Source organism: Oncorhynchus keta, chromosome 29 (assembly GCF_023373465.1).
Source record: "Oncorhynchus keta strain PuntledgeMale-10-30-2019 chromosome 29, Oket_V2, whole genome shotgun sequence".
In the NCBI taxonomy this organism is placed as follows: Eukaryota; Metazoa; Chordata; class Actinopteri; order Salmoniformes; family Salmonidae; genus Oncorhynchus; species Oncorhynchus keta.
The window spans coordinates 37,841,430-37,867,598 of NC_068449.1; the positions used below are offsets into that span (position 1 = coordinate 37,841,430).

Here is a 26,169-nt window from a genome sequence, read left to right on the forward strand (position 1 = left end):
CTCATGGCAAGCAGTACCGGAGTGCCAAGTCTAGGACCAAAAGACTACTTAACAGCTTCTACCCCCAAGACATAAGATTGCTAAACAATTAATCAAATGGTCACCGGACTATTTACATTGACCCCTCCCCCCCATTTGTTTTCTACACTGCTGCTACTCGCTGTTTATTATCTATGCATCTGCACATCACCCCTACCTACATGTGCAAATTACCTCAACTAACCTGTACCCCTGCACATTGACTTGGTACTGGTACCCCCTGTATATGGCCTCGTTATTGTTGTGTTATTGTGTTACTTTTATACTTTTTTACTTTAGTTTATTTGGTAAATATTTTCTTAACTCTTCTTGAACTGCACTGTTAGTTAAGGGCTTGTAAGTAAGTATTTCACGGTAAGGTCTACACTTGTTGTATTCGGCGCATGTGACAAATAAAGTTTTATTTGATTATATACACACACTCATTCTATGCACACTCTACACACACACCTAATTTGCTTACACACACATAATATGCACAAACATTTATACTGACTCTACACACAATCACACATTCAATCACCATATACTTCACTGCTACTCTGTCTATCATATATCCTGATGCCTCATCAGTCACCTTACCCCAACACATATCTACACCTACCACTCCAGTATCCCTGCACATTGCAAATATGGTATTGGCACTGACCTTGGAACTGACTCTCTATATACAGTAGCTTACTTAATCGTGTTCTTATTTCTATTTCTTGTGTGTTTTTGTTCTACTTTACTTGTTTTATAGTACTAGTACTGCATCAAAGAGCTTGCAAGAAAGTCATTTCACTGTACTTGCGCATGTGACAACTTGAAACACACACACTAAGAGCCGACACACTCCAAAACACATACCCACACACCCCACGCCCTCTCTCTCTCTCTCTCTCTCCCAGAGCGAGCGGATGCAGTCCCGGAGGGCCGTGCTGTGCTGTTCGTGTTGCTGATTCTGTCTGTGGAAGTCAGCAGTAAAAGCTGAGCCATTAACAACTGGGCCTGGGAGAAGCGCTGGGACAGGATATGATGTGCTAACTCGGCCGAGCAATGTTTTAACTGGCACTGAGACGGGTGTGTGTGTTGGTTGTTGTGTGTTTTGACTGCCGTTGAGACGGGTGCGTGTGTGTGTTCATTCGTTATGACTGATGTGTGTGTGTCGGTGTATGCATGAACTGCTCTATTCTCTCTCCGGCAATGCTGTCTAAGCAACCGTCGCCAGGGCCAACGCCTGAGCCAAGCCATAGCAGGAAGTTGAGACTGAATGGTGAACGAGGGATGGAGCGAGGGAGGAGAGGGGGGAACCAGGGACACCAGGGGATGTTTCTGTAGTGGGAGAACAGGTCAGAGGACCCCTGCACTATGCTGAGTCAAGGAGTTAGAGAGCCTTGTTTTGCCCAATTTAAAGTGTATTCCTAGTCTGGTCTGGTCCTATCTGTATGTGGTTTAGTCAACTCCTCTGACACACATCCTGTGTCTGAGGGTCGTCTGAGTGTGTGTTGTTACTTGTGACAGTCATGTTACTGTAAATGCACTACAAAAAGAGTTTGACCTATTCCACTGGGGATGATTTTAGGGGTCGGACTTTGGCCTTTTTAACCGGGACTCTTTTGATCAGCCTTTATATGAAGCACAACCCAACCTGAATGGAGCTAGAGTAACATGACTATGGAGATGACTGTTGGTCATATTGCTGCATTAGCTACATACACTACATGCATGTTGATGACATAAACATCCCTGGCAGAGTAAATTTACCAGGACCATGAGGAAACACAGAGAGAGTCTGTCAGTTGGTTAATCATGAGGGATTGTGCGAGTACATGTACAGTGGAACTCCGGTCAGAGAACGTTAGAACGTAGAGCACTATCTACCTTCAATTCTCTGATGTCCCCATACATTCTGGCATTTATAATATTTCTCCCAGTTCTACTGTAAATTGTGGATATGGCAGTAGTACATGGTTTAAGCTTACAGGGTCAACTAGAGTAGAGTTAGGCCTACAGTACAGTAGGTTTAGTAAAGAGTTATCCCTACAATACAGTAGGTTGAATAAAGAGTTAGGCCTACAATACAGTAGTTGAGTAAAAAGTTAGGCTGTAACGGAAAACTGTCATTTATACAGTAATTTGGGGTATTATCAACAGTAAAATACTGTAAAATGTTTTACTGCAACATACTGTAATTTATGGTGCATTGTGGAAATATTTTATGGGCAGGGAAAGAACTGCTGTATTTCAAATGGTACTGTAATTCCATCCCACAGAATAAAGTACCGTACTGTATTTTTGGTATACCGAGTAAAGAGTTAGGCCTACAGTACTGTAGGCTAATTCTCTAGTAATTGCAGATGCTGTTGTTGGTTAATGACTACAGGTCCCACAGTAGTCCATTTAGTTACTGTCACATGTATAGGTCATAACTTTTCTGCAAAATGATTTAGCAGCTGAGTGATTGTACGTTATGCAGTTATCCACTGTGGGAGCTAGCTAGGTATGGTAACATCCTCCATGCTTGCACACTGCTGTGCATATCTATGCTTTGTGCTGTGTGTGCGTCCGTGCGTGCCTGTGTGTAGTAGCCGGTGGATAAATAATATCCATGGATTGCTGTATCTGAGGCCTGGGACAGTAAAATGCATCTGCATACCGTCTGTCTGTCTGTTGACTTTGGCCACCCAGTCCTGCTTACATAACATCACTTTCATGCTCCGAATGGTCTGTTCTGATTGGTCAACAAGGACAGACCGTCTGTTCCAACCAGAGACAGAGTCTGGGGTGTCTCTCTACTCTCTCATCATCGGATTAAATTGATAGCTCACCCCGAAACAACACCGCTTTTCATTCCTCAAAAATGGTCTAAAGTCGAGTGCATATCCCACACTGTCTGTGTAGATACTATAAGGAAACTGAGAAGTCTGCAGGCTTCATACAAATATTGTTGTGAAATGATACTGAAGCAACCATGAAACACTCATCTATATGAAGCATCAGTTCTGTGTTTGTATGTTTTCTATTGAACACAACCACTGTACAGTTGGACCACCACAGGTTATATAGAATTAGTCATGAGGCAGATGGGTGTTTTTGAATAAGACGGTAAACAGAAAAATAATTGAGAATACTGTATGTTTTCAAGTCATTAGATATATATATTTAAAAACAAAACAGTTCAATTTTGTATAGACTTGTTCTACAGACATTTTTACAGAATTAACTTTATCTCTGGCAGACAGCCAGTATAGAAATGTCCCAAACAAACAGAGAAAACAAACGGATTAACAATCATAAAAGCCTGAACATATCTGATGTTGTATTTGCAGAATAGAGTCCAGGCATGGAATTAATAACAGTCAGTTTTCTTTTAGCACAGCTAAAAATATCAAACATGCTAACAGTCATCAATAACCCATATTAAAGTCAAAGCTAAAGATACTGAGCATCCGAAAGTTGCGCAGCGGTCTAAGCCACTGCATCGCAGTACTAGAGGCATCACTACAGACCCGTGTTCATTCTCCGGGCTGTGCACAATTGGCCCAGCGTCGTTCGGGTTATGGAAGGGTTCGGCTGGTGTGGCTTTACTTGGCTCATCGCGCTCTAGCGCCTCGTTATGGCGGGCCGGGTGCCTGCAGGCTGACCCGGTCACCAGTTGAACAGTGTTTCCTCCGACACATTGGTGCGGCTGGCTTCCGGGTTAAGCTGGCGGGTGTTAAGGAGCGATGTTAGGCGGGTCATGTTTCGGAGGACGCATGACTCCACCTTCGCCTCTCCCGAACCCGTTGCAGCGATTAGACAACATCTAAAGATATTGTAATCCGGAGACACCTGAAACCCCACCTCTTTAAGGAATACCTAGGATAGGATAAAGTAATCCTTCTCACCCCCCTTAAAAGATTTAGATGCACTATTGTAAAGTGGCTGTTCCACTGGATGTCATAAGGTGAATGCACCAATTTGTAAGTCGCTCTGGATAAGAGCGTCTGCTAAATGACTTAAATGTAAATGTAAATGTAATAATAGCCAGACCTGGGCCATTTACACACATTTAATATATTACAAATACTTGAGGTGTGTTTGATGTAGCTTGTCCAGCACAATGGAACTAATGGTATAGTCCCAAGTGCAAACTCTGCATTCTAGTCAAGCTAAACCGAGCGTACCTGAAGTATTTGAAACAAAATAAATGCATATTGGACCCAGATCTGACAGTAGCACAGACAGAGAAAAGTCAAGGACACTACTGTGGCACTGCTGTGGACACAATCAAGTAACACATCGCCATGACCTGAATGACACACACGTTGTGTGGTGCTGCTCCCCAGGCTTTTTAGACCATGTTAGTACAGTACTTTACTGTCCTCTATCCTCCTATCCACTCCTCTATATCTCTCCACCTACTAGTGATGGTCAGTCAGAAATAATAGTACCCTGAAATGTCAGGGATTTCACATATGGGCTCTATTCCAATATCCACTTTAGCATCTAGCCTACTACTTAGAATGAAGCAGTGTATTTAGCTTGCCTTCTAGGTGGGACGCTAATGTGGATAATGGAATTTAGCCATGGTTTGACACTGGTGTTAATGAATACAACACAGCCCTGTGGACTGTGTGCTAGACGTGCAGCAACATCGCTAGAAAGAGAAGCGTTGCAGTTTATCTCCGCATTACGACGATACAAAAGCCTTTCGTGGTGAAATAGTTAGCCGTGAACACAATAAATGTTGCAACTTTAAACACAGGCAGTTAAATAAAAGTGCATTTTGAATGGCAGGTGTACACAGGGTGTGAGAGAGAGAACCCTCAGGTGTGTGAGCGTGCGTGTGAGTGTGCGTCCGTATGAGTGCGTGTGTAGAATGCAGAGTGTTGATGGTTCTATAGCCTGTTAAAGTGCTGTGTCTCACCAGCTCATTCATTGTTTTTGTAAGACTTCAAGTAACATTCAAAGTAATTTGGCCTGTGCATCCGTCTGCAATGTGCAGAAAATTCACAACACATCCAAACCATATGCACAAGGGACAGTTGACTAGATCTCAGGGCGGGTGACGTCACTGCACGATGGCTAGCTCTCAGTATCTAGAGTACATCGGCTGGCTCAACCCCCTCCTCCTCAAATACCCCTCTAGGGTTTCAGTCAAAAATACTGTACGTCACACTGAACATAGAAAGGGCTACTATAAGATAAGATATCGTATTGCTATGAAAAATAGATATGCATGTGATAAAAAATAAATCATGAATGGATATGCTGACAGTCGTGGCTGAGAGCTTATGCTTTTCCATCAGAATTGAACAGACTGATAAGCCATGTGGATCTACTTCATCCATCTCCTTTAAGGAGAACATGATTTACAGATCTGATTTGGCAATTCTGATCTATTTCCAGTAATTGGTCTTTTAACTAAACTGATCAGCTCTTTGGCCAATAATTGGCCAAAATCTGCCTATGGCCTTTTGACCAACCTGATCAGCTCTTTTGCCAATAATTGGGCAAAATCTGCCTGATAGTCAACCGCCACACCCTCATCTCCTTCGGATTTGGCATAGCTCTCAATATGGGAACATGATGTTGATCAGAACTGTCGATTTCGGAAACGTGTTGAACTAAAAGCAAGACGACGAGGGCTGTTTTTCCTGGTAGCAGAGACACTGACTAAGAAGACATTTCTGCCAGCCAATTGCAGTTAGCCTCACCCTCTCTACATGGCTGTCACTATCTGGCCATCCTAGAGAGGACAGAAGTATAGCGCCATAAATCTGTGGCTAACAAACCCGTCACCCATACCCTAACCGTTACCCTAAAACCAGCCTACTCTAAATTAAGACCAAATAGTTTAGAAGAAATGTATTCAACATTTGTGACGATATGTCCTCCCCAACCCCCCATATGGAGTAGGACTCCATTTTGACATCGCAAAAAACTGGCACCAATGTCAACTATAACACTTTTTTTGTATTGCACCTTTTCTTATACATTATACTAAAATGTGCAAATGAGGCAATATCATTAAATATGCACCTTTTCCTATGCCGCAAATCCATTTTTCGGGACACTGGATTAAGTCAGCCTAAATATTTTGGTTTCATTTTGTTAAGCCACTTCAGGACAGACTTACTCTGAGCAGATTGTGGATAAATATGTTTTTTTACATCTTTCTATGTGTACAATACTAAAGTACGTAACATTGTACAGAAATGTGTTGGTGGGTGGGTCTGCAGATATTTGGAGGAGTATTTGGATGTGCCCTCACAGGCCCACCCATGCCTACGCCCCTGTAGAGATATCTGAGAATATGTCCATGGATAAACCATACATCATTTGGTGAATGTAGATGTTTCTAAAGATGAGGAAAATGAGTTGGGGTGTGGAAAGAGTCTGACTTTCTGGAAGTGGCCGTTAAAGATAAATACACTGAATTTAGACTGCCAAACGCAAAACACCTATTAAGACCCAATCACCATCTCTTCAAAGTAAGTTACTACATATGGTAAAGTTTGTTACATTCTTTATGAAATGGGCTTTAAAATGATGTGTAATTCAATGTAGTGAGCTTTGAAATTATGGAAGTATGTCCATTTTAAAGTGGTTCAAATCCATTACATTTTTGACTGTAGTATGATAAACTAAAGAAAATATAAATTGTCATAAAGATTTTGACATTTGTATGTTTACTTTTTGAAAATACTAATATTAATAGACCAAAATACCAACAAACCTAAAAATGTATAGGTAGCTGCAAAACTGTCATTTCAGTCTGTAGTGTCTGGCCTTAAAATGTCTGCCCTGAAACAGTCATAGTGGAGCTTCCATTTGCTGCTCCACACTCCCAGCATCCCTAGAGCAGCCCAGAGGACTACAGTCACGTACTCTAAATGACAAACTGTCTCGCTGTTTAAAACGACAAGAGAGAGAGTGATAAAAGAGAAAGAGAAAACACTGTTAATTCACATGCATGTACAGTCTGTTGGTAGAAAAGGACTAAGACACTGCTGTGATTCCTTCAGTAGAAAGAAAGCTGAGGTCCGGTTCTGATTAACAGTCAGGGAAAAGGTTCACTCTTAGAACCCCATAGAACCCATTCACAACATATGCACACCCACACATTCTCTGATTAAAGGCATATAGACATCCTCATTAATATTCCTCATACATTGGCAACATGATAAATAGGATACATAAACCAAGGCTATGTCTGAAATGACACCCTATTCTTTTGACCAGAACCCAGTGAGGTTGTGGCCAAAGGTAGTGCACTAGGATTAGGATGTCAATTCAGATTTGCCCTGACCTTACATGTACTCCCCGAATGTAACTCTTCCATTCAGATCCATAAAGATATGTTCCTAGTTCATAATTCATGTTGTGATTCTGTTGTAGTTAATAATCAAACCACTTCATAATCATAGTCATATAGTTATATAGTCTGTTATCGGGGCAGCTGTTGATTAATGATGTCATACACCCTGTGCTGAAAGATGGCTGCCATTTCTTGTTGTAACCAGGTGGGTGTGGCTTGTGCTGAAGCTGGGTCAGGGGTCAGAGGTGAAAGTTTGTGACCTCTATTTGAGGTATTCTATAATAGCCACGTCACCTCTCCTAGGCTCTCCCCCTAGTCCATTCTGAAAAATACTTCCATTTTTGGTCATATACGGGAACATCGGCTCCCTCTCCCGTTCATCTGTGAAGTTGACGGGTAGTATCCTCTTGGGTGGGGTAAGCTCGGGGGTGGAGTTTAAGCCCAGATCGGTCGACAGTTTGCGTTTGATTGATGCGGCCCGCTGGAACTTGTCGTAGACCTCGACACTGAGGCGACGTCTGGTCTCCTTGAACTCTGCCGAGACATTAGCCGTCCACTCTGCTGCATGAGCCCTGATCTCCCCTACCTAGAGACAGAAAGAAAGAGGATGCAGAGAGGAGAGGAGGGAGACAGGTGAGGAAGAGGGGGGAGACGAGAGGGAGAGAGAGAGACGAGGAGGAGGGAGAGATTCTGTGAAAGACTGCTTGTTCTCGACGTATACTGGAAGTCACCTCAATTACATGTGTGTTCAATTACAGCAGCCTGGCCACACACACCATGGCATTATTAACATGTGTGATATATTTAGTGGTTTAGAGGTTGTCAAACAGAGAGTTATTGGGATGATAAAGTATTGATATAAAGATGCTCTGGGTGAACAAGACTTGAAAAAGAGAGCTGTGTAAGTGCAGAAGGTTCGAGCTCTGACAAATGCAAGTTATTCTATTCTACACACACATACACATACATAGACACACACTCTCTCTCTTTCTCTCTCTGTCACTCTCACTCTCTGTACACTGTTGGGTTGGAGAGTGTCACTGGAAAGTCTCACGGTAATGTTCATCAGAGGATATAGGTAGTTGATTTGATTAGGAACGCTGTATTGAATTGGAAAACATTCTTATCAAAGGAAAGAGGTAAGCCAGGGGAGAGAAGTCTGCAGAAGGTCGGAGCTCTGACAGGTCAGAGCTCTGACAAAATGTGTGGGTTTGGGTGGTAGCTACCAAACTCTGGAACAAACACATTAAATAGAGTTCCATTGTGATAGACCGAGGAATATCATCTGTTACATTACTGTTGTGTGTCATTACTGGTACCATGCACACACACACACACACATGCACGAATAGGGCTGTTGGGATGATGGTATTACCGTCACAACGGCGGTCACAAGTCATGAACGCAGTCAAATTCCATGTGACCATTTAGTCACGGTAATTAGGCTTCTCCAAGCTCTGATGCTGCTGCTGGTCATTAGTAGCCTTTCCAAACGTGCTAACTGCCTGGTACTCAGCACTCTATTGTCCCTCTAATCACTCTGACATCAATGCAAATGTATCGAAAATCAAATCCATCACTTCATGAGAGCCCATGAGCTAATGTTGCGCAACATTTCTATAGACTATGCAAATGCACGAGAAAACAGAATGATGGCCTCTACTAAAAAGAGGATCCCATCAGCTTTCTATAGACTAGGCCTACTATATATTTTTCTCAACTTTCCTAATATTAAGCACATTGCTTATATTTTACTACAGGAGTATAACCTACCTGACTGGCAAGAAAATAAACCACAGGAAAAGCTTCCTCCATTAGCTATTTAAGTGCATAGATGACATGTATTTTTTTCCTGCAGCCCCTGTTTTGGTGCATGATCATGGTTCATTTTAAATCAAAACAAATTTCAGACATATATTATTTAGTATATGTAAAGACAAGATCAAATCAAGAATTGTCTGATCGGTAACAATATTAGCCTATCATAAGAAACAATAACTTTTTTTGCAACTTTTTCAAATCATAGTCGCACACCTCATGTAGGCTAGCCCATAGGCTTATATGTTTTGATAAGGTTTGTATCACAACTAAAGTGGCCAAAGAACTACTTAAAATTAAGCACATTAATCCGCTTTACAAGGGGTGTAGACCCTAACTGGCAGACATAAGCAGCATGTGAGTTTCAAGTTTGGGTAAGATAATTATCACCATAAAAATGAACCTTTATAATAAAAGCATTACATGCAAAATCGCATTTGCTGTCACTTTTGATAATGATGTTTTCCTGCTAATGGAACATTTGGGCTTATAGCCTACTACCATGAGTGCATTGCTGTGGAAGAAATAGCCTCACAGTTTATCAACATTTTAAGCTAAATGTTCTGATCTGTTGCGTCAGCCACATTGCTTAAAAACAGTTTTTGATGCTAGTGGTTGTATTAATTAGGGATCTATCGCATCCCACAACTGTCCCAGACTATGTTTGGAATATTTATTTCTCGCACAAAATAAAATAGGTTGACTTTGCACTATGCAGGATATTAGATTGACATAGGCTAATGATTTTGCTGTTCATGTGGATAGTTCTTTCAATATCTTCAATATGCACCACGGAATTGGATAAGGGAGCACCCAGTTGCATCCCCTATGTGTCTGTCTTCACTTGTAGCCTGTGAGAAAGACCCGATCACGTGATGGAGCATAATGTGTACTATGGCGCCAAAGAGGATGGCTTACGTTTTACATGCTCCTAACCAATTGTGCTATTTTGTTAGTTTTTTGCGTTGTTTGTAACTTCGTTTTTAACTTATTTTGTACTGCTACTGCTGCTACTGTCTCTTATGACCAAAAATAACTTCCGGACATCAGAACAGTGAGTATTCACCTCGAACTGGAAGATGATTTTTCCTTTAATGAGTCTGACGAGAGAGATATACTGCTTTCCTGGGAACAGGCCCAAATCTCTATCATTTGCGTGAAGAAAAGACAGAGGAAAAGGGAGTGCAGGTCGGGCTGCATTCTGAGAATCCGTAGGTGAATGAGTAAACTCCCACTGCCGTCAATTCTACTGGCTAACATGCAATCATTGGAAAATAAAATTGATGACCTATGATTACGATTATCCTACCAACGGGACATTAAAAACTGTACTATCTTATGTTTCACCGAGTCGTAGCTGAACGACGACACAGATAATATAGAGCTGGTGGGATTTTCCATACTCCGGCAGAACAGAGAAGAAGCTACGTCTGGTAAGACAAGGGGTGGGGGTGTATGTCTATTGGTCAAAACAGCTGGTGAGCTATGTCTAATATTAAAGAAGTCTCAAGGTATTAATCGCCTGAGGTTGAGTACTTTATGATAAACTGTACATCACAATATCTACCAAGAGAGTTCCCATCTATATTATTCGTAGCCTTCTATTTATCACCACAGGCCGATGCTGGCACTAAGACAGCACTCAACCAACTCTATGAGGCCATAAGCAAACAAGAAAAAGCTAATCCAGAATTGGCAATCCTAGTGGCCAGGGACTTTAATGCAGGCAAAATTAAATCAGTTTTACCAAATTTTTACCAGCATGTCATATGTGCAACCTGAGAAAGAAAAACTCTAGACCACCTTTACTCCACACACAGAGATGCATACAAAGCTCTGCCCCGCCCTCCATTTGGCAAATCTGACCATAATTCTATCTTCCTGATTCCTGCTTACAAGCAAAATCGAAAGCAGGAAGTACCAGTGACTCACTCAATGCGAAAGTGGTCAGATGACACGGATGCTACGTTACAGGACTGTTTTGCTAGCAGACTGGAATATGTTTCTTCAATAAGTGCATTGACGGAGTCGTCCCCTCAGTGACATATCCGACCAGAAGCCATTGATTACATGCAACATCCGCATCGAGCTAAAGGCTAGAGCTGCCGCTTTCAAGGAGCGGGAAGCTTATAATCCGGAAGCTTATAAGAAATCCCGCTACACCCTCAGATGAACCATCAAACAAGCAAAGCCTCAATAAAATATTAGGTTGAATCCTACTACACCGGCTCTGATGCTCGACAAATGTGGCAGGGATTGAAAACTATTACATACTACAAAGGGAAACCCAGACATGAGCTGCCCAGTGACGCGAGTCTACCAGACGAGCTAAATGCCTTTTATGCTCGCTTCGAGGCAAGCAACACAGAAGCATGCACGAGAGCTGATCTGGATGACCATGTCATAAAGCTCTCGGTAGCCGATGCGAGCAAGACCTTTAAACAAGTCAACATTCATAAAGCCGCTGGGCCAGACGGATTATCAGGACGTTTACTCAAAGCATGCGTGGACCAACTGGCAAGTGTCTTCACTGACATTTTCAACCTCTCTCTGACCGAGTCTGTCAAACATACGTGTTTCAAGCAGACCACCATAGTCCCTGTGCCCAAGGAAGCGAAGGTAACCTGCCTAAATGATTAACCCCCCCACCCCCCCGTAGCACTCACGTCGGTAGCCATGAAGTGCTTTGAAAGGCTGGTCATGGCTCACATCAACAGCATCCTCCCTGATACCCTAGACCCACTCCAATTCACATACCGCCCCAACAGATCCACAGATGACACAATTTAAATCCACTCCACATTGCCTTTTCCCACCTGGACAAAAGGAACATGACAAAAGGAATGTGAGAATGCTGTTCATTGACTACAGGTGGTAGTCAATGAACCCCCAGGTGGTAAGGGTAGGCAACAACACATCTACCACGCTGATCCTCAACACTTGGGCCCCTCAGGAGTGTGTACTTAGTCCCCTCCTGTACACCCTGTTCACCAACGACTGCAAGGCCAAACACGACTCCTCATTAAGTTTGCTGTTGACACAACAGTGCTACGCCTGATCACCGACAACGATGAGACAGGAGGAGGAGGTCAGAGAACTGGCATTGTGGTGCTAGGACAACAACCTCTCCCTCAATGTGAGCAAGACAAAGGAGCTGATCGTGGACTACAGGAAAAGGCAGGCCGAGCAGGCCCCCATTAACATCGACGGGCTGTAGTGGAGCGGGTCGAGAGTTCCAAGTTCCTTGGTGTTCATATCACCAACGAACTATCATGGTCCAAACACACCAAGTCTGTCATGAAGAGGCCACGACAAAAGCTGAAAAGATTTGGCATGGTCCTCAGATCCTCAAACAGTTCTACAGCTGCACCATCGAGAGCATCCTGACCGGTTGCAACTGCTCGGAATCTGCTGGTATGGCAACTGCTCGGCATCTGGCTGTAAGGCGCTACAGACGGTAATGCGTACGGTCCAGTACATCACTGGGGCCAATCTTCCTGCCATCCAGGACTTATATAATAGTCGGTGTCAGAGGAAAGCCCATAAAATTGTCAGAGACTCCAGTCACCCAAATCATAGACTATTTTCTATGCTACCGCATGGCAAGCGGTACCGGAGCGCCAAGTCCAGGACCTAAAGGCTCCTTAACAGCTTCTACCCCTAAGCCATAAGACTGCTGAACAATTAATCAAATGGCCACCGGACTATTTACATTGACCCATCCCCCCACCATTTGTTTTGTGCACTGCTTGCCTACGGAGCTGTGAGGGGAACGGCACCTCAGTACCTCCAGGCTCTGATCAGGCCCTACACCCAAACAAGGGCGCTGCGTTCATCCACCTCTGGCTTGCTCGCCTCCCTACCACTGAGGAAGTACAGTTCCCGCTCAGCCCAGTCAAAACTGTTCGCTGCTCTGGCTCCCCAATGGTGGAACACACTCCCTCACAACGCCAGGACAGCGGAGTCAATCACCACCTTCCGGAGACACCTGAAACCCCACCTCTTTAAGGAATACCTAGGATAGGATAAAGTAATCCTTCTCACCCCCCTTAAAAGATTTAGATGCACTATTGTAAAGTGGCTGTTCCACTGGATGTCATAAGGTGAATGCACCAATTTGTAAGTCGCTCTGGATAAGAGCGTCTGCTAAATGACTTAAATGTAAATGTAAATGTACTTGCTGTTTATTATCTATGCAGAGTCACTTCATCGCTACCTACATGTACAAATTACCTCAACTAATCTGTAACCCCGCACACTGACTCGGTACCGGTACCCCCTGTATATGGCCTCATCATTATTATGTTATTGTGTTACTTTTTATAATTTTTTACTTTAGTTTATCTGGTAAATATTTTCTTAACTCTTCTTGAATTGCACTGTTGGTTAAGGGCTTGTAAGTAAGCATTTCATGGGAAGGTCTACCCTTGTTGTATTCGGCGCATGTGACAAATAAAGTTTGATTTGATTTGTGAGTGAGAGATGATTCAGAGCGCCCAGCACTCAGGGGGAAGGGCACAACAGCCACTGGCCGCAAAAGGCATGGATTTCTTTAGGGTGCATTACGGCCACACAAAGGGGATGCCACCATGAAATTCTAGACATTATTAAGTATTTGTCAAATTGTGAATGAGTGACTGATGTAGTGTGTGCAGCCTGTGCAAAAAAAAACAAAGCAGAGCTCATGCCTTTCAAGCTACTTTTTTCAAATCATCATCAGAGTTGCATCATGCAGCCTTACAATGTATTAAATATCAAAACATATAGCACAACATTTGTAGAACAACTAAAGTTACATTAATAACTCTAAATTAAGCATATAGGAATACCTATTTATTTGTTAACCGCTCAACACAGAATAGCCACATGTGCACACTCCCTCAAATCATTTTGAGAAAATATCCTTTCTATTTTATTCAGCTTTGTTCAGTTGTATTCTTCATACTATAAATAATACCACGGAATTCTAAATTCTGTCTGCTAAATGAACTAGTGTAGCCCACAGGCATTTGGCATAGCCAGATCAGGACCTAACATAAGGACAACTGAGAATATGCGATTATGTTCTTCTGAAATAGACTACATTTTCTTCATTTCATGCTTCTTTAGTCCTGTCTAAAATAAATAATGGATTTATTGTGAAGGTGAAGGCTATATTACATGGATTTATTAGACTTTTTAAAATATAGATGTTCCAAATGTCTATATCAGTGGCTTGTATTCTATGTGTGGAAGCCAGGAGATGCTAAATGTTTTTATGTTAATTAACTGTCAATTACCGTGAGACCAACAGTTATTTGCTTGACAATCACCGACTGACAAAATTTTGTGACCGCCACAGCCCTATGCACGAACACACAGCCATGTACACACACACACACACACACACACACACACACACACACACACACACACACACACACACACACACACACACACACACACACACACACACACACACACACACACACACACACACACACACACACACACACACACACACACACACACACACACACACACAAACACACACGTCTGACCATCATAGACGGAAGCGTGATGTCACTTGTGGAGTGATGACGCTGCGTAAAATAGCAGGATGTCAGCGTGATAACTCTGAGGGGGCAGTAAGGATTCTCTTTCTCTCTCTCTCCGCTTTCTTTCTCTCTCTCTTTCTGTATAATGTGTTACTGTACACTCTGTTGAGCTGGAGAGTGTCACTGGAGAGTCTCACAGTAATGTCTATCAGAGGATATACTGTAGGTAGTTGATTTAATTAGGGACAGTGATGAGGTAGCCATGACTGCGACTTCAAAATCAGAGTCAGCTCGTTCCCGAATAGGACAATTCCTCTTACAGTTTTTCTCAGTCGCTTTGATGCATTTCTCAGATCAAAAGTGCAATTCTTGATACTACTTGTACAAATTCCAAATCATCTAGTCACTTGTGCACATCATTAAAGCAATTTCTTATTCCTTTTGAACAAATTGCAATTGATAATGTACAAGTGTCAGCTTTTTCCACATTATCAATTGCTCATGTCATTTTTTTTTTTTTTTTTTTTTTTTTTTCATGTTGATCAAAATATAGTAGATGGGTCTCCGTTGAATAGTCTTACCCCTCAAAACATCTAGGCATTAGTTCCTTGCATAAGCCATTACATGCAAAATTGTTAAACTATTTGTCATAAACTGTCAAGCATAGTTTTACACATGTCTATTAGACCTTTTGTACAAAAACGTGAATTGATGAATCGTGCAGGTGAAATTGACCCTCACTCATGAAGGAATGTAAAAGTGTTAGTTCAATCAACCAGTTGTCTAAATTGCTCAAAGTTGCATCTCATGAAGAATCAATTGGCAAGCATATATAGACAGACCACAACACAGAGTTGCAATTTTCCAATAATGGATGGACCAGGAAATGAACAGGGTCAACAGCCAAGAGGAGGAAGAAGAGGAGCAAGGATGCGTGGTGGAAGGCAAAACAGAGGAAGAGGCAGAAGAGGACATAGGGGCCACTATTGTAGACCATGTTGTCAATCATGGCCTTACAATGGCTGAGACGGGTCGAAGGGTGCAGCCGAATATTGGGAGATCAACCGTGTCCTCAATAGTTCAAACGTTTCGAAGAGAGAACAGGTATGTCCACCAATGTACAGTGCACTGTTACTGTATATAAGCAGTATACTGTATACTTCCTACAATGCTTCATATTACAGTAGTCCACTTGTATTTCACAGCATACAGAAATATACTCTATACAGATACATACTGCACCTTACATGGACCCACCTGTATGTTTTACAGTAAAATGTGTGTTCGCATAGTTTTTGTCCATGTGAAAGTATGCGATGCATCACTGCATTTCCCCACATAGGACTGACTGCAAGATTACCTCAAACCGGTGGCAGAGGACAACTTTTCACACCTCAACAGGAGGAGGCTATTTGCACCATGGTCCGAGTAAACAATGCCATGAGACACAGGGAAATACAAAGGACCATTATAGAAGACAACGATGTCTTTGAAAACATCCGTACGGTTAGCATCTCAACCATCTACAGGGTGCTGCATAGAAACCAGATGAGTATGAAACAGCTGTACCGTGTACCATTCCAAAGGAATGAGGACAGAGTTAAGGAGCTACGGTACCAGTATGTACAGGTAAAACATATATCTATGTAACTACTTTACAGCAACATTTTATAGTGATACATAGGACAGTAAGCATAAACTGCACACATGTCCATTGCTGTGGAAGGAACATGCAATATATGTACATTTTATGTCACTCTTCCTTACCAAAACAAATTCAACTGTGTGTTCTGGGATATAGCATATAATGGAGTTGGAATCAAGTGAACCCTCTCACGACTTTTTATACATGGATGAGGCTGGCTTCAACCTGACCAAATGCAGAAGGCGGGGTCGGAATATCATCGGTCACAGAGCTACTGTGGATTTGCCAGGCCAACGGGGAGGAAATATCACCATGTGTGCTGCTATTTCGGAGCATGGTGTCCTAACCCATATCCACCTTATAGGGCGATACAACACCCAGCATCTACTCAACGTTTTAGAGACTCTCTACAGGGCTCTCATCCCTGATGATGAGAGGGGTCTGCTTAGAGAGGATTTGCCAAAGTATGTGGTCATTTGTGATAATGTGAGTTTCCATCGATCAAACATCATAAGGCAATGGTTTGTGACCCACCCGAGGATGCTCATAGAATTCCTCCCACCTTATTTCACCATTCGTTAATCCAAATGAGTAGTTATTTTCAGCATGGAGGTGGAAGGTGTACGATCGTCAGCCACATACACAGATGACCCTGCTGGCTGCAATGGATGCAGCATGTGAGGACATCACAGTAGACGCCTGCAGAGGATGGATAAGGCATTCCAAAAGATTCTTTCCACGTTGCATTGGAAGGGAAATATCCGGTGTGATGTGGATGAGAATATGTGGGCCGACAGACAGGAACGTCTGGATGTGTAGAGACAGCACAACAGTGCTGCGGGCAAAGTTGTGCCTTAGGGGTGGTTTCCTGTGTTTCTTTCTAATTTAGTTGTTTTTCCTTTGTGCCCCTTGGGTTGTCCAGTCTCTTTCAATCAATAACCCACATACAGTAATATGTAAATAGTACTGTTGAAATTGATATATGCCATAGAAGTGCAGCCTTGTGCATTTTCAATACAGTAACTGTCATCCAAACTGTAGCCTAAGTTTACATCAGGTAATACTGTCAAAGTACACAGTTACATTGACAACATGCCTAAACATTTTGACGACCTTGTTCGTGAACAATGACTCAATGCCTTATCATTCTGATGACACTGACATGATCATTGGCATGAATATTTACTTTTGAGAGATGTACTATGGATTTTTAGTGACTGACTAGCTTTAGAAACATATCCATTGTATATTGCAGTTTGTACAAATTGTTCTGAGAAATGCACTTGTTATTTTGCACATGTTAGGGATGATGTGAAAAATGCACCAAAGCGACTGAGAAAAACTGTAACGGTCAAGACGTTGGTTTCTCCCGTGGGGCCGAGACCCGGTTTCAGATCCTTTTCTGTGTTTGTGTGTTTGTGTGTGTGTGTTAGTTTTTCCCAGCCACTGTTCTTCTGCATCTGCATTGCTTGCTCTTTGGGGTTTTAGGCTGGGTAACTTTAAAGCACTTTCTGAAAGCTGCAGATCTAAAAAGGGCTTTTTAAAATACACTTGATTGATGTGTTAGTATGTGAGTGAGAGAGAGAGAGAGAGAGAGAGAGAGAGAGAGAGAGAGAGAGAGAGAGAGAGAGAGAGAGAGAGAGAGAGAGAGAGAGATATACCTCCTCTTTGGTCTTCTTAGAGATGACTCTGAGCCAGTCTCCTATCATGCTGAGAACAGCAGCGAAGTACGCCAGCCCCACCAGGATCCAGAACCACACCACGGGCTTGTAGTAGTCCAGATACTCAATCTCTGAACCACCTGGAGAGGACACACACACAGTAGCACACAGACACAAACACACAAACACAACCCCTTAATTTCTCTCTTTATCTCTCCGTCTAACCAGGTCCTTGTTCTAGTTCTGACCCTGCAGTAAATTCGATCTCTGTTCTGTCTCCGTCCCCACTTCCCTGAGTGAATGGGGAAAGTGTGACAGAGACAAGACACTTTTCTCACTGATAGCTGCGGTTAAATCATCCCTTCTATACTGTCTCTCCCTTCTCACTGTAGCTCACTTCATGTGTGCTGACTGCTGCAGCCTTTAACTGGTCTCTAAAAGAGATTCATATCTTCATGAAACAAATCTGTATAAATAAAGGTTTACTAAAAAAGTGTGTGTGTGCGCGTGCGTGCGTACATGTACTTAAGCATACACATTTCAAGTTAGGACTTGAATGACTTTCTTCGTGATAATTTACCTGCGACAAAGTCCCCAAAACCAATGGTTGTCAAGGTGATAACGACAAAGTAAAGGGACTCCAGAGCGCTCCAGCCCTCAATGTGTTTAAAGATGGCCGCCGGCAGCGCCACGAAGAGCAGACAGCCGAACAGGATGAAGAGAACGGTGGAGATGACACGGATCTTAGTCTGACTTACATCCCACTGCTACAGCGGGAGGGCGGGAGAAAGGGAAAGAGAGGTCTTTATTAATCAACAGTATTTAACCCTAATTTCACCAGCTAAATTGCAAGGATATTATAGTTTTGTGTTTATCTGAAATTCTGTTTAGTTTCAGTTAGTTTTCAGATCCACTAGTTTTTATTTTGTTTGAAGTTTCATAAAAACATTTCTATTTAGTTTGTTCTATTATTTAGTTTCAGTTTTAGTTATAGTGTTAGGGACATAAAGAAGCCTATGCGGAGGAGGCTAGGAGACAACTATGTGTTGTACTGTATAAGTTTGCTGTTTTTGTGAATGTCAATTCTTGCCATTGTGAGGCACTAATGCATAACGTGATGGGTCAGGTTAAAAGGTAGACTCAGTGAGATGATGTAGATGCATGAAGTAAACAGTAGTATTGGGTCAATTTCTGCAACAACCAGGAGCGTTGAAACTTCCCCACTGTTTTGGTCCTGTAGCTACCACCTTGTAGATGTGTGAAGCGCACCCGTGCACATGCGCAAAACTATATGTGACTCTATGCTTGTGGCAACATCATCTCGCTGAGTCTACTTTTAAATTATAAAGTAAATCTCAATGTGACCTGCCGAAGCACGAAGATCCCATTAGAAAAGAAGCTTGAAAACTCCATTGAAAGCTCCATTTGATCCCCCCCCCCCAACAAAAAAAATCATTATGCTTTCATAGTTTCAGTCAGATTTTTTAATTACTTTATTTCAGTTTACAAAATGTTTTTTTTAATGATTAGTTGTAGTTTTTTTTTTTTTTTTACTATAATACCCTTGGTAAGTCTGACTAGGACCACATTTCTTATATACAGCAATGACTTGGGGAAGAGTTGCCAGGTTAGCCAACTGAAATCTAGGGATGATTAGGAGGTATGAGGGGCAGATTGGACCATAGGAATTGAATAGCTACTGTATTCTCAATGCACTAGACCTCTCTTCCAATTATTCCTGGCAATACACTAGGGTGTTATTAACTGTAATGAATAGACAGACATTCACAACCTTCATCTGGGATAGACTGACAGACAGGCCTCTACTCTTCTGGGATAAAGAAGTAATTAAGAGTGGCCTCACACATGTAAGGATGCACACACGCACACACACACACACACACACACACACACACACACACACACACACACACACACACACACACACACACACACACACACACACACACACACACACACACACACACACACACACACACACACACACACACACACACACCTCTTCTACATGGACTCACCACGAACATCTTCTCGACCCTGGCGGTGGCCTTCCCAAAGATGGTTCCCAATTGGTCTCCTACTCCAGCCAGTAGGAAGCCAAACAGAGGGATCCCCAGCAGGGCATAAATTATACAGAAGATACGCCCTCCCTCCGTATGGGGGGAGATGTTCCCAAAACCTGGAGGGACAGAATAAAAAAGGCCTCTTAAAAAAAAAACACTTTGCCAATTTAAAGCTAATTTCCTGCATTTATACAGATTTTGCGATGACGCTGAGAGAAAAGGCTGCAGTTTTAAAGTAACTGTCCAGTGAAAAAGTAACTTTAAAAAGTTCATATTCTGTTAACTCATACGCAAATAATATTGTTGACTGATCCTATACTTGTATTTGTGGCCAAAGCATAAACTGGAAAAAAAACATCTCAATAACCCCGCCTCAAACTTGTATCTCAAACAGACCGCTTCAGAAATGCTTCCTAATTCCTCATTGAGGATGATGTCATCCTCCTGAAGAGGATGAGCTGGCCAGTCAGCAGACTACTCGCATGAATATTTTTTATGTCCAGTAATCAGTGCCTTGCAAAAGTATTCATCCCCCTTGGCGTTTTTCCTATTTTGTTGCATTACAACCTGTAATTTAACTGGATTTTTTATTTGGATATCATGTAATGGACATACACAAAATAGTCAAATTTGGTGAAGTGAAATTTAAAAAATAACTTTAAAAAATCATTAAAATTAAAAACGGAAAAGTGGTGCGTGCATATGTATTCACCCCCTTTGCTATGTAGCCCCTAAATAAGATCTGGTGCAACCATTTACCTCCAGAAGTCACATAATTTGTTAAATAAAGTCTACCTGTGTACAATCGAAGTGTCAAATGATCTGTCACATGATCTCAGTATATATACACCTGTTCTGAAAGGCCCCATAGCCTGCAACACCACTAAGCAAGGGGCACCACCAAGGAAACGGCACCATGAAGACCAAGGAGCTCTCCAAGCAGGTCAGGGGCAAAGTTGTGTTCGGTTCTTAAAAAATATCAGAAACTTTGAACATCCCATGGAGCACCATGAAATCCATTATTAAAAAATGGAAAGAATATGGCATCACAATAAACCTTCCAAGAGAGGGCCGCCCAACAAAATTCATGGACCAGGCAAGGAGGGCATTAATCAGACAGGCAACAAAGAGACCAAAGATAACCCTGAAGGAGCTGCAAATCTCCACAGTGGAGATTGGAGTATCTGTCCATAGGACCACTTTAAGCCATACACTCCACAGAGCTGGGCTTTACAGAAGAGTGGCCAGAGAAAAGCCATTGCTTAAAATAAATAAGCAAGCACCTTTGGTGTTCGCCAAAAGGCATGTGGGAGACTCCCCAAATATATGGAAGAAGGTACTGTGGTCAAATTAGACTACAATTTAGCTTTTGGCCATCAAGGAAAACGCTATGTCTGGCGCAAACCCAACACCTCTCATCGCCTCAAGAACACCATCCCCACAGTGAAGCATGGTGGTGGCAGCATCATGCTGTGGGGATGTTTTTCAGGGACTTTGAAACTGGTCAGAATTGAAGGAATGATCAATGGTGCTAAATACACGGAAATTCTTGAGGGAAACCTGTTTCAGTCTTCCAGAGATTTGAGACTGGGACAGAGGTTCACCATCGAGCGGGACAATGACCCTAAGCATACTGCTAAAGCAACACTCGAGTGGTTTAACATTGTAATGTTGACTGTACTGAGAGGTTGAATTAGATTTCGTACACATCATACTACACACACAAGACACACAAACAAACGCAGCACACACACACACACATACACCCTTACCGATAGTAGTGATGACGGTCCCCGCGAAGAAGAAGGAGGAGCTTAGGTCCCAGAGACTGCTGTGATTGGTCAGAGTCCCTGCTGGGTTCACCCCTGAACGGATCGCTGACACCACTTGCTGTGGATGAGACACACACATAAGCCATGTCCGAATACCTGTACTTCTAAATAGTAGGTTGATTGGGTGTGAAAATGTAAAGTTTTTTAGACTGTGAAATTTCAAAAATTGAGTATGCCCGGATGTCATACTCATTTCGGGTTTAATCTAATAGAATTCGCTGTAAGCGAGAGAAAGGGAATTATTTTATCAGACCTAAGTGTGTTTGACAACAGTTGGTAATAAGCTGAGGGGCACACTGTACCAAACTGAATGAATGGTGGGTAACAACGACATTGTGCATAAGATGATGCATTCTCAGTATGGGTGAGCCTAGTATGTTTAAGTGATAATGCCCGAGAGGCCCGTGTTTGGAGGATATATTGGCACGGTTTGCCAATATAACACCCGTGCCAATATATCCTCCAAATACCGGTATGGAGGCCATTAGCCCTTTTACACAACGGGTTACCAACATATTCAAATAATGATTGACATATTTTCATTCTAAATGTTATTTGATGAATTAATTCATACTATTTCATCCTTCCACAAGATATTGTCTCGAAACCAATCTAGGGTTGGTTTCGTTCTATTGGCTCGGTTGCGAGACGCGACACAGTCGTTTAGTATTTTCTTCTGTATCTATTTGGCCCTCTATTCGTTCTTTACTATTCGACCATCAGATTTGCCACCAATGCTCCTTATAGGACACATCACTGCAGTCGATAATCCTCTGTAAACTGGTCGTCTCTGTATACCCGTCCCAATACCCACTGGTTGATGCTTATTTATAAAACCCTCTTAGACCTCACTCCCTCCTATCTGAGATATCTACTGCAGCCCTCATCCTCCACATACAACATCTGTTCTGCCAGTCAAATCCTGTTAAAGGTCCCCAAAGCACACACATCCCTGAGTCGCTCCTCTTTTCAGTTTGCTGCAGCTAGCAACTGGAACAAGCTGCAACAAACTCTAAAACTGGACAGTTTTATCTGTCTCTTCTTTCAGACTCAATCATGGACACTCTTACTGACATTTGTGGCTGCTTTGTGTGATGTATTGTTGTCTCTACCTTCTTGACCTTTGTGCTGTTGAATGTGCACAATAATGTTTGTACCATGTTTTGTGCTGCTACCATGTTATATTGCTACCATGTTGTTGTTATGTTGTGTTGCTGCTTTGCTACAGTGCCTTGCGAAAGTATTAGGCCCCCTTGAACTTTGCGACCTTTTGCCACATTTCAGGCTTAAAACATAAAGATATAAAACTGTATTTTTTTCTGAAGAATCAACAACAAGTGGGACACAATCATGAAGTGGAACGACATTTATTGGATATTTCAAACTTTTTTAACAAATCAAAATCTGAAAAATTGGCCGTGCAAAATTATTCAGCCCCCTTAAGTTAATACTTTGTAGCGCCACCTTTTGCTGCGATTACAGCTGTAAGTCGCTTGGGGTATGTCTCTATCAGTTTTGCACATCGAGAGACTTAAAATTGTTCCCATTCCTCCTTGCAAAACAGCTCGAGCTCAGTGAGGTTGGATGGAGAGCATTTGTGAACAGCAGTTTTCAGTTCTTTCCACAGATTCTCGATTGGATTCAGGTCTGGACTTTGACTTGGCCATTCTAACACCTGGATATGTTTATTTTTGAACCATTCCATTGTAGATTTTGCTTTATGTTTTGGATCATTGTCTTGTTGGAAGACAAATCTCCATCCCAGTCGCAGGTCTTTTGCAGACTCCATCAGGTTTGGGATGTTTAAAGCTTGGGAAATATTTTTGTATCTAAATCCGGCTTTAAATTTCTTCACAACAGTATCTCGGACCTGCCTGGTGTGTTCCTTGTTCTTCATGATGCTCTCTGCGCTTTTAACGGACCTCTGAGACTATCACAGTGCAGGTGCATTTATACGGAGACTTGATTACACACAGGTGGATTGTATTTATCATCATTAGTCATTTAGGTCAACATTGGATCATTCAGAGATCCTCACTGAACTTCTGGAGAGTTTGCTGCACTGAAAGTAAAGGGGCTGAATAATTTTGCACGCCCAATTTTTCAGTTTTTGATTTGTTAAAAAAGTTTGAAATATCCAATAAATGTCGTTCCACTTCATGATTGTGTCCCACTTGTTGTTGATTCTTCACAAAAAAATACAGTTCTATATCTTTATGTTTGAAGTCTGAAATGTGGCAAAAGGTCGCAAAGTTCAAGGGGGCCGAATACTTTCGTAAGGCACTGTATGTTGTTGTCTCTTTGTGTAGATTTGTGTTGTCTCTCTTGTTGTGATGTGTGTTTTGTCCTATGTTTATATTGTATTTATTTATTTTAATCCCAGGCCCCGTCCCCGCAGGAGGCCTTTTGCCTTTAGGCCATCATTGTAAATAAGAATTTGTTCTTAACTGACTTGCCTAGTTAAACAAAGTTTACATTTAAAAAATACAAATCTATGGACATGAACCAGTTGTATGATCTAAATGTTCCATTGCCAAACTGGCTTGCAACGTTCTTATCCCTTCCTTGCTAGCTCGCCAACTTAAACAGTGCAGACAGAATAACAACAGTAGTTGCATTTGCATTAAGCTGTTTTCTAGTGACATTTATTTCGATACATCCATAACAATGAGCTAACGAGGCACGATGTCGCCTGTCATAGAAAATAGGCTCACTCGTTAGGACACAGATGTCCTGCCTCTCTCTCTCTCTCTCTCTCTCTCTCTCTCTCTCTCTCTCTCTCTCTCTCATGTCCTTGTCGAAGATCGCTTGATTGTATGTTTGTGTATTATGTGTTGGTGCGCGACGGGTTTTGTACCCACTTTTTATTATTTTGTCATTTTGGTTTTGGAGTTTTGTGAAGCACTGATTAAAAAACTCAATTTTTTACTAAGTTCGATTCTCCTCCTATGGGACAGTTGGAGATCGAATTTTAATATTGAAACAATGTTGCAAATGTTGGCGAGACAGACAGCAAGGTTTAAAAAAGAAATACAGGATAATGTCTAGATGCATTTTATAGTGGAGATCAAGTTTATAACTTTCCTGCCTGGACTGATGAGACAGTAGATTGCGCAGTCAGATGGAACAGAGTAAATAGGCAATTTAACATCACAGATTTAGCCAGTGGAAACTTGTGGAATAGACACCAGCTGGAATGCACTTATAACCAATCAGCATTCGAGGTTAGACACACTCATTGTATAATGATATTTACTGCACACATTTTTATTAAACAGTAACATCTAAGTAGTATGTTTAGTACACAGCATGTTGTTTTGTTAGTAGTAGGCAAAATAGATTTTGGGACATGGCCATTCACACACACACACACACATTTGACTTCATTATTGTTTTCTGATTATTACTTCTAATGAATAGACCAATCTATACAAGAGGTTTTTAATAGCAGAAAAAGAAAGTAAAACCAACACATTACTGTGTGTGTTCTGACGTTTCACTGGCTTTATGGACTGGTTGGTCGTTTAGCAATAAAACCGATGCATGGGGCAAAACAGACAGGGTTGGGTTAGATTGTTGACAAAATATAAACTATATTTTATCTCCAATGTTTATTTAAAACATAAATACATTTGCACAATGAGCACTTGCTGTCTCTCAAAGACATCGTTAGAGTTTTTGGGGTAGCTATCCATTTTTTTTTGCCATATTAGCATTTACATGAAATCACCGGTAGTTTATATCTCATGCTGAGATCATTATGAGGGATGTTTTCTGGCGCAACACCAGCATCGACAGCAGAGATGCATTCTCAATGAGTCACTCTGGCTATAAACATGATCCTACACACACACACACACACACACACACACACACACACACACACACACACACACACACACACACACACACACACACACACACACACACACACACACACACACACACACACACACACACACACACACACACACACACACACACACACACACACAAGTCTGCACAAAAGTGCAGAAGGTGTACAGAGAAAGCGGTGAAAGCGAAAGAGGAGAAAGCTCTGCTTTGAAGAGATAAGGAAGTCCGTCCATGTGCACATGCGCAAACACAACATAGTACCTTGACCAATTCCTCCAGGTGGCTGTGGTTGACACAGGTGTGTGTGGAGAGGAACTCTAGTTTCTGATTCAGGATGGCCAGGCGCTGAGCACTGGAGCGAGAGAGAAAGAGAAAGAGAGAGAGAAGAGGAAGACAGGATGAGAAAGAGATAT

The 26,169-nt window shown here is 42.0% G+C and overlaps 1 protein-coding gene across 2 annotated transcripts in view; it reads right to left on the bottom strand.

The window, feature by feature from the left end:
- Window positions 1-3,913: 3,913 nt before the first annotated feature.
- Window positions 3,914-26,169, bottom strand: part of LOC118362822 (potassium channel subfamily K member 2) — a 27,999-nt gene continuing 5,743 nt past the window's right edge. For both annotated transcript variants that reach the window (XM_035743455.2, XM_035743456.2), the window contains exons 3-8: window positions 26,018-26,108; window positions 21,842-21,959; window positions 20,025-20,185; window positions 18,566-18,752; window positions 17,986-18,125; window positions 3,914-7,910 (exon numbers count right to left, since the gene is read on the bottom strand). In XM_035743455.2, the coding sequence (XP_035599348.1) occupies window positions 7,587-7,910; window positions 17,986-18,125; window positions 18,566-18,752; window positions 20,025-20,185; window positions 21,842-21,959; window positions 26,018-26,108 (1,021 nt within the window). In that variant the 3' untranslated portion in view covers window positions 3,914-7,586. The remainder of the gene's footprint in view (window positions 7,911-17,985; window positions 18,126-18,565; window positions 18,753-20,024; window positions 20,186-21,841; window positions 21,960-26,017; window positions 26,109-26,169) is intronic.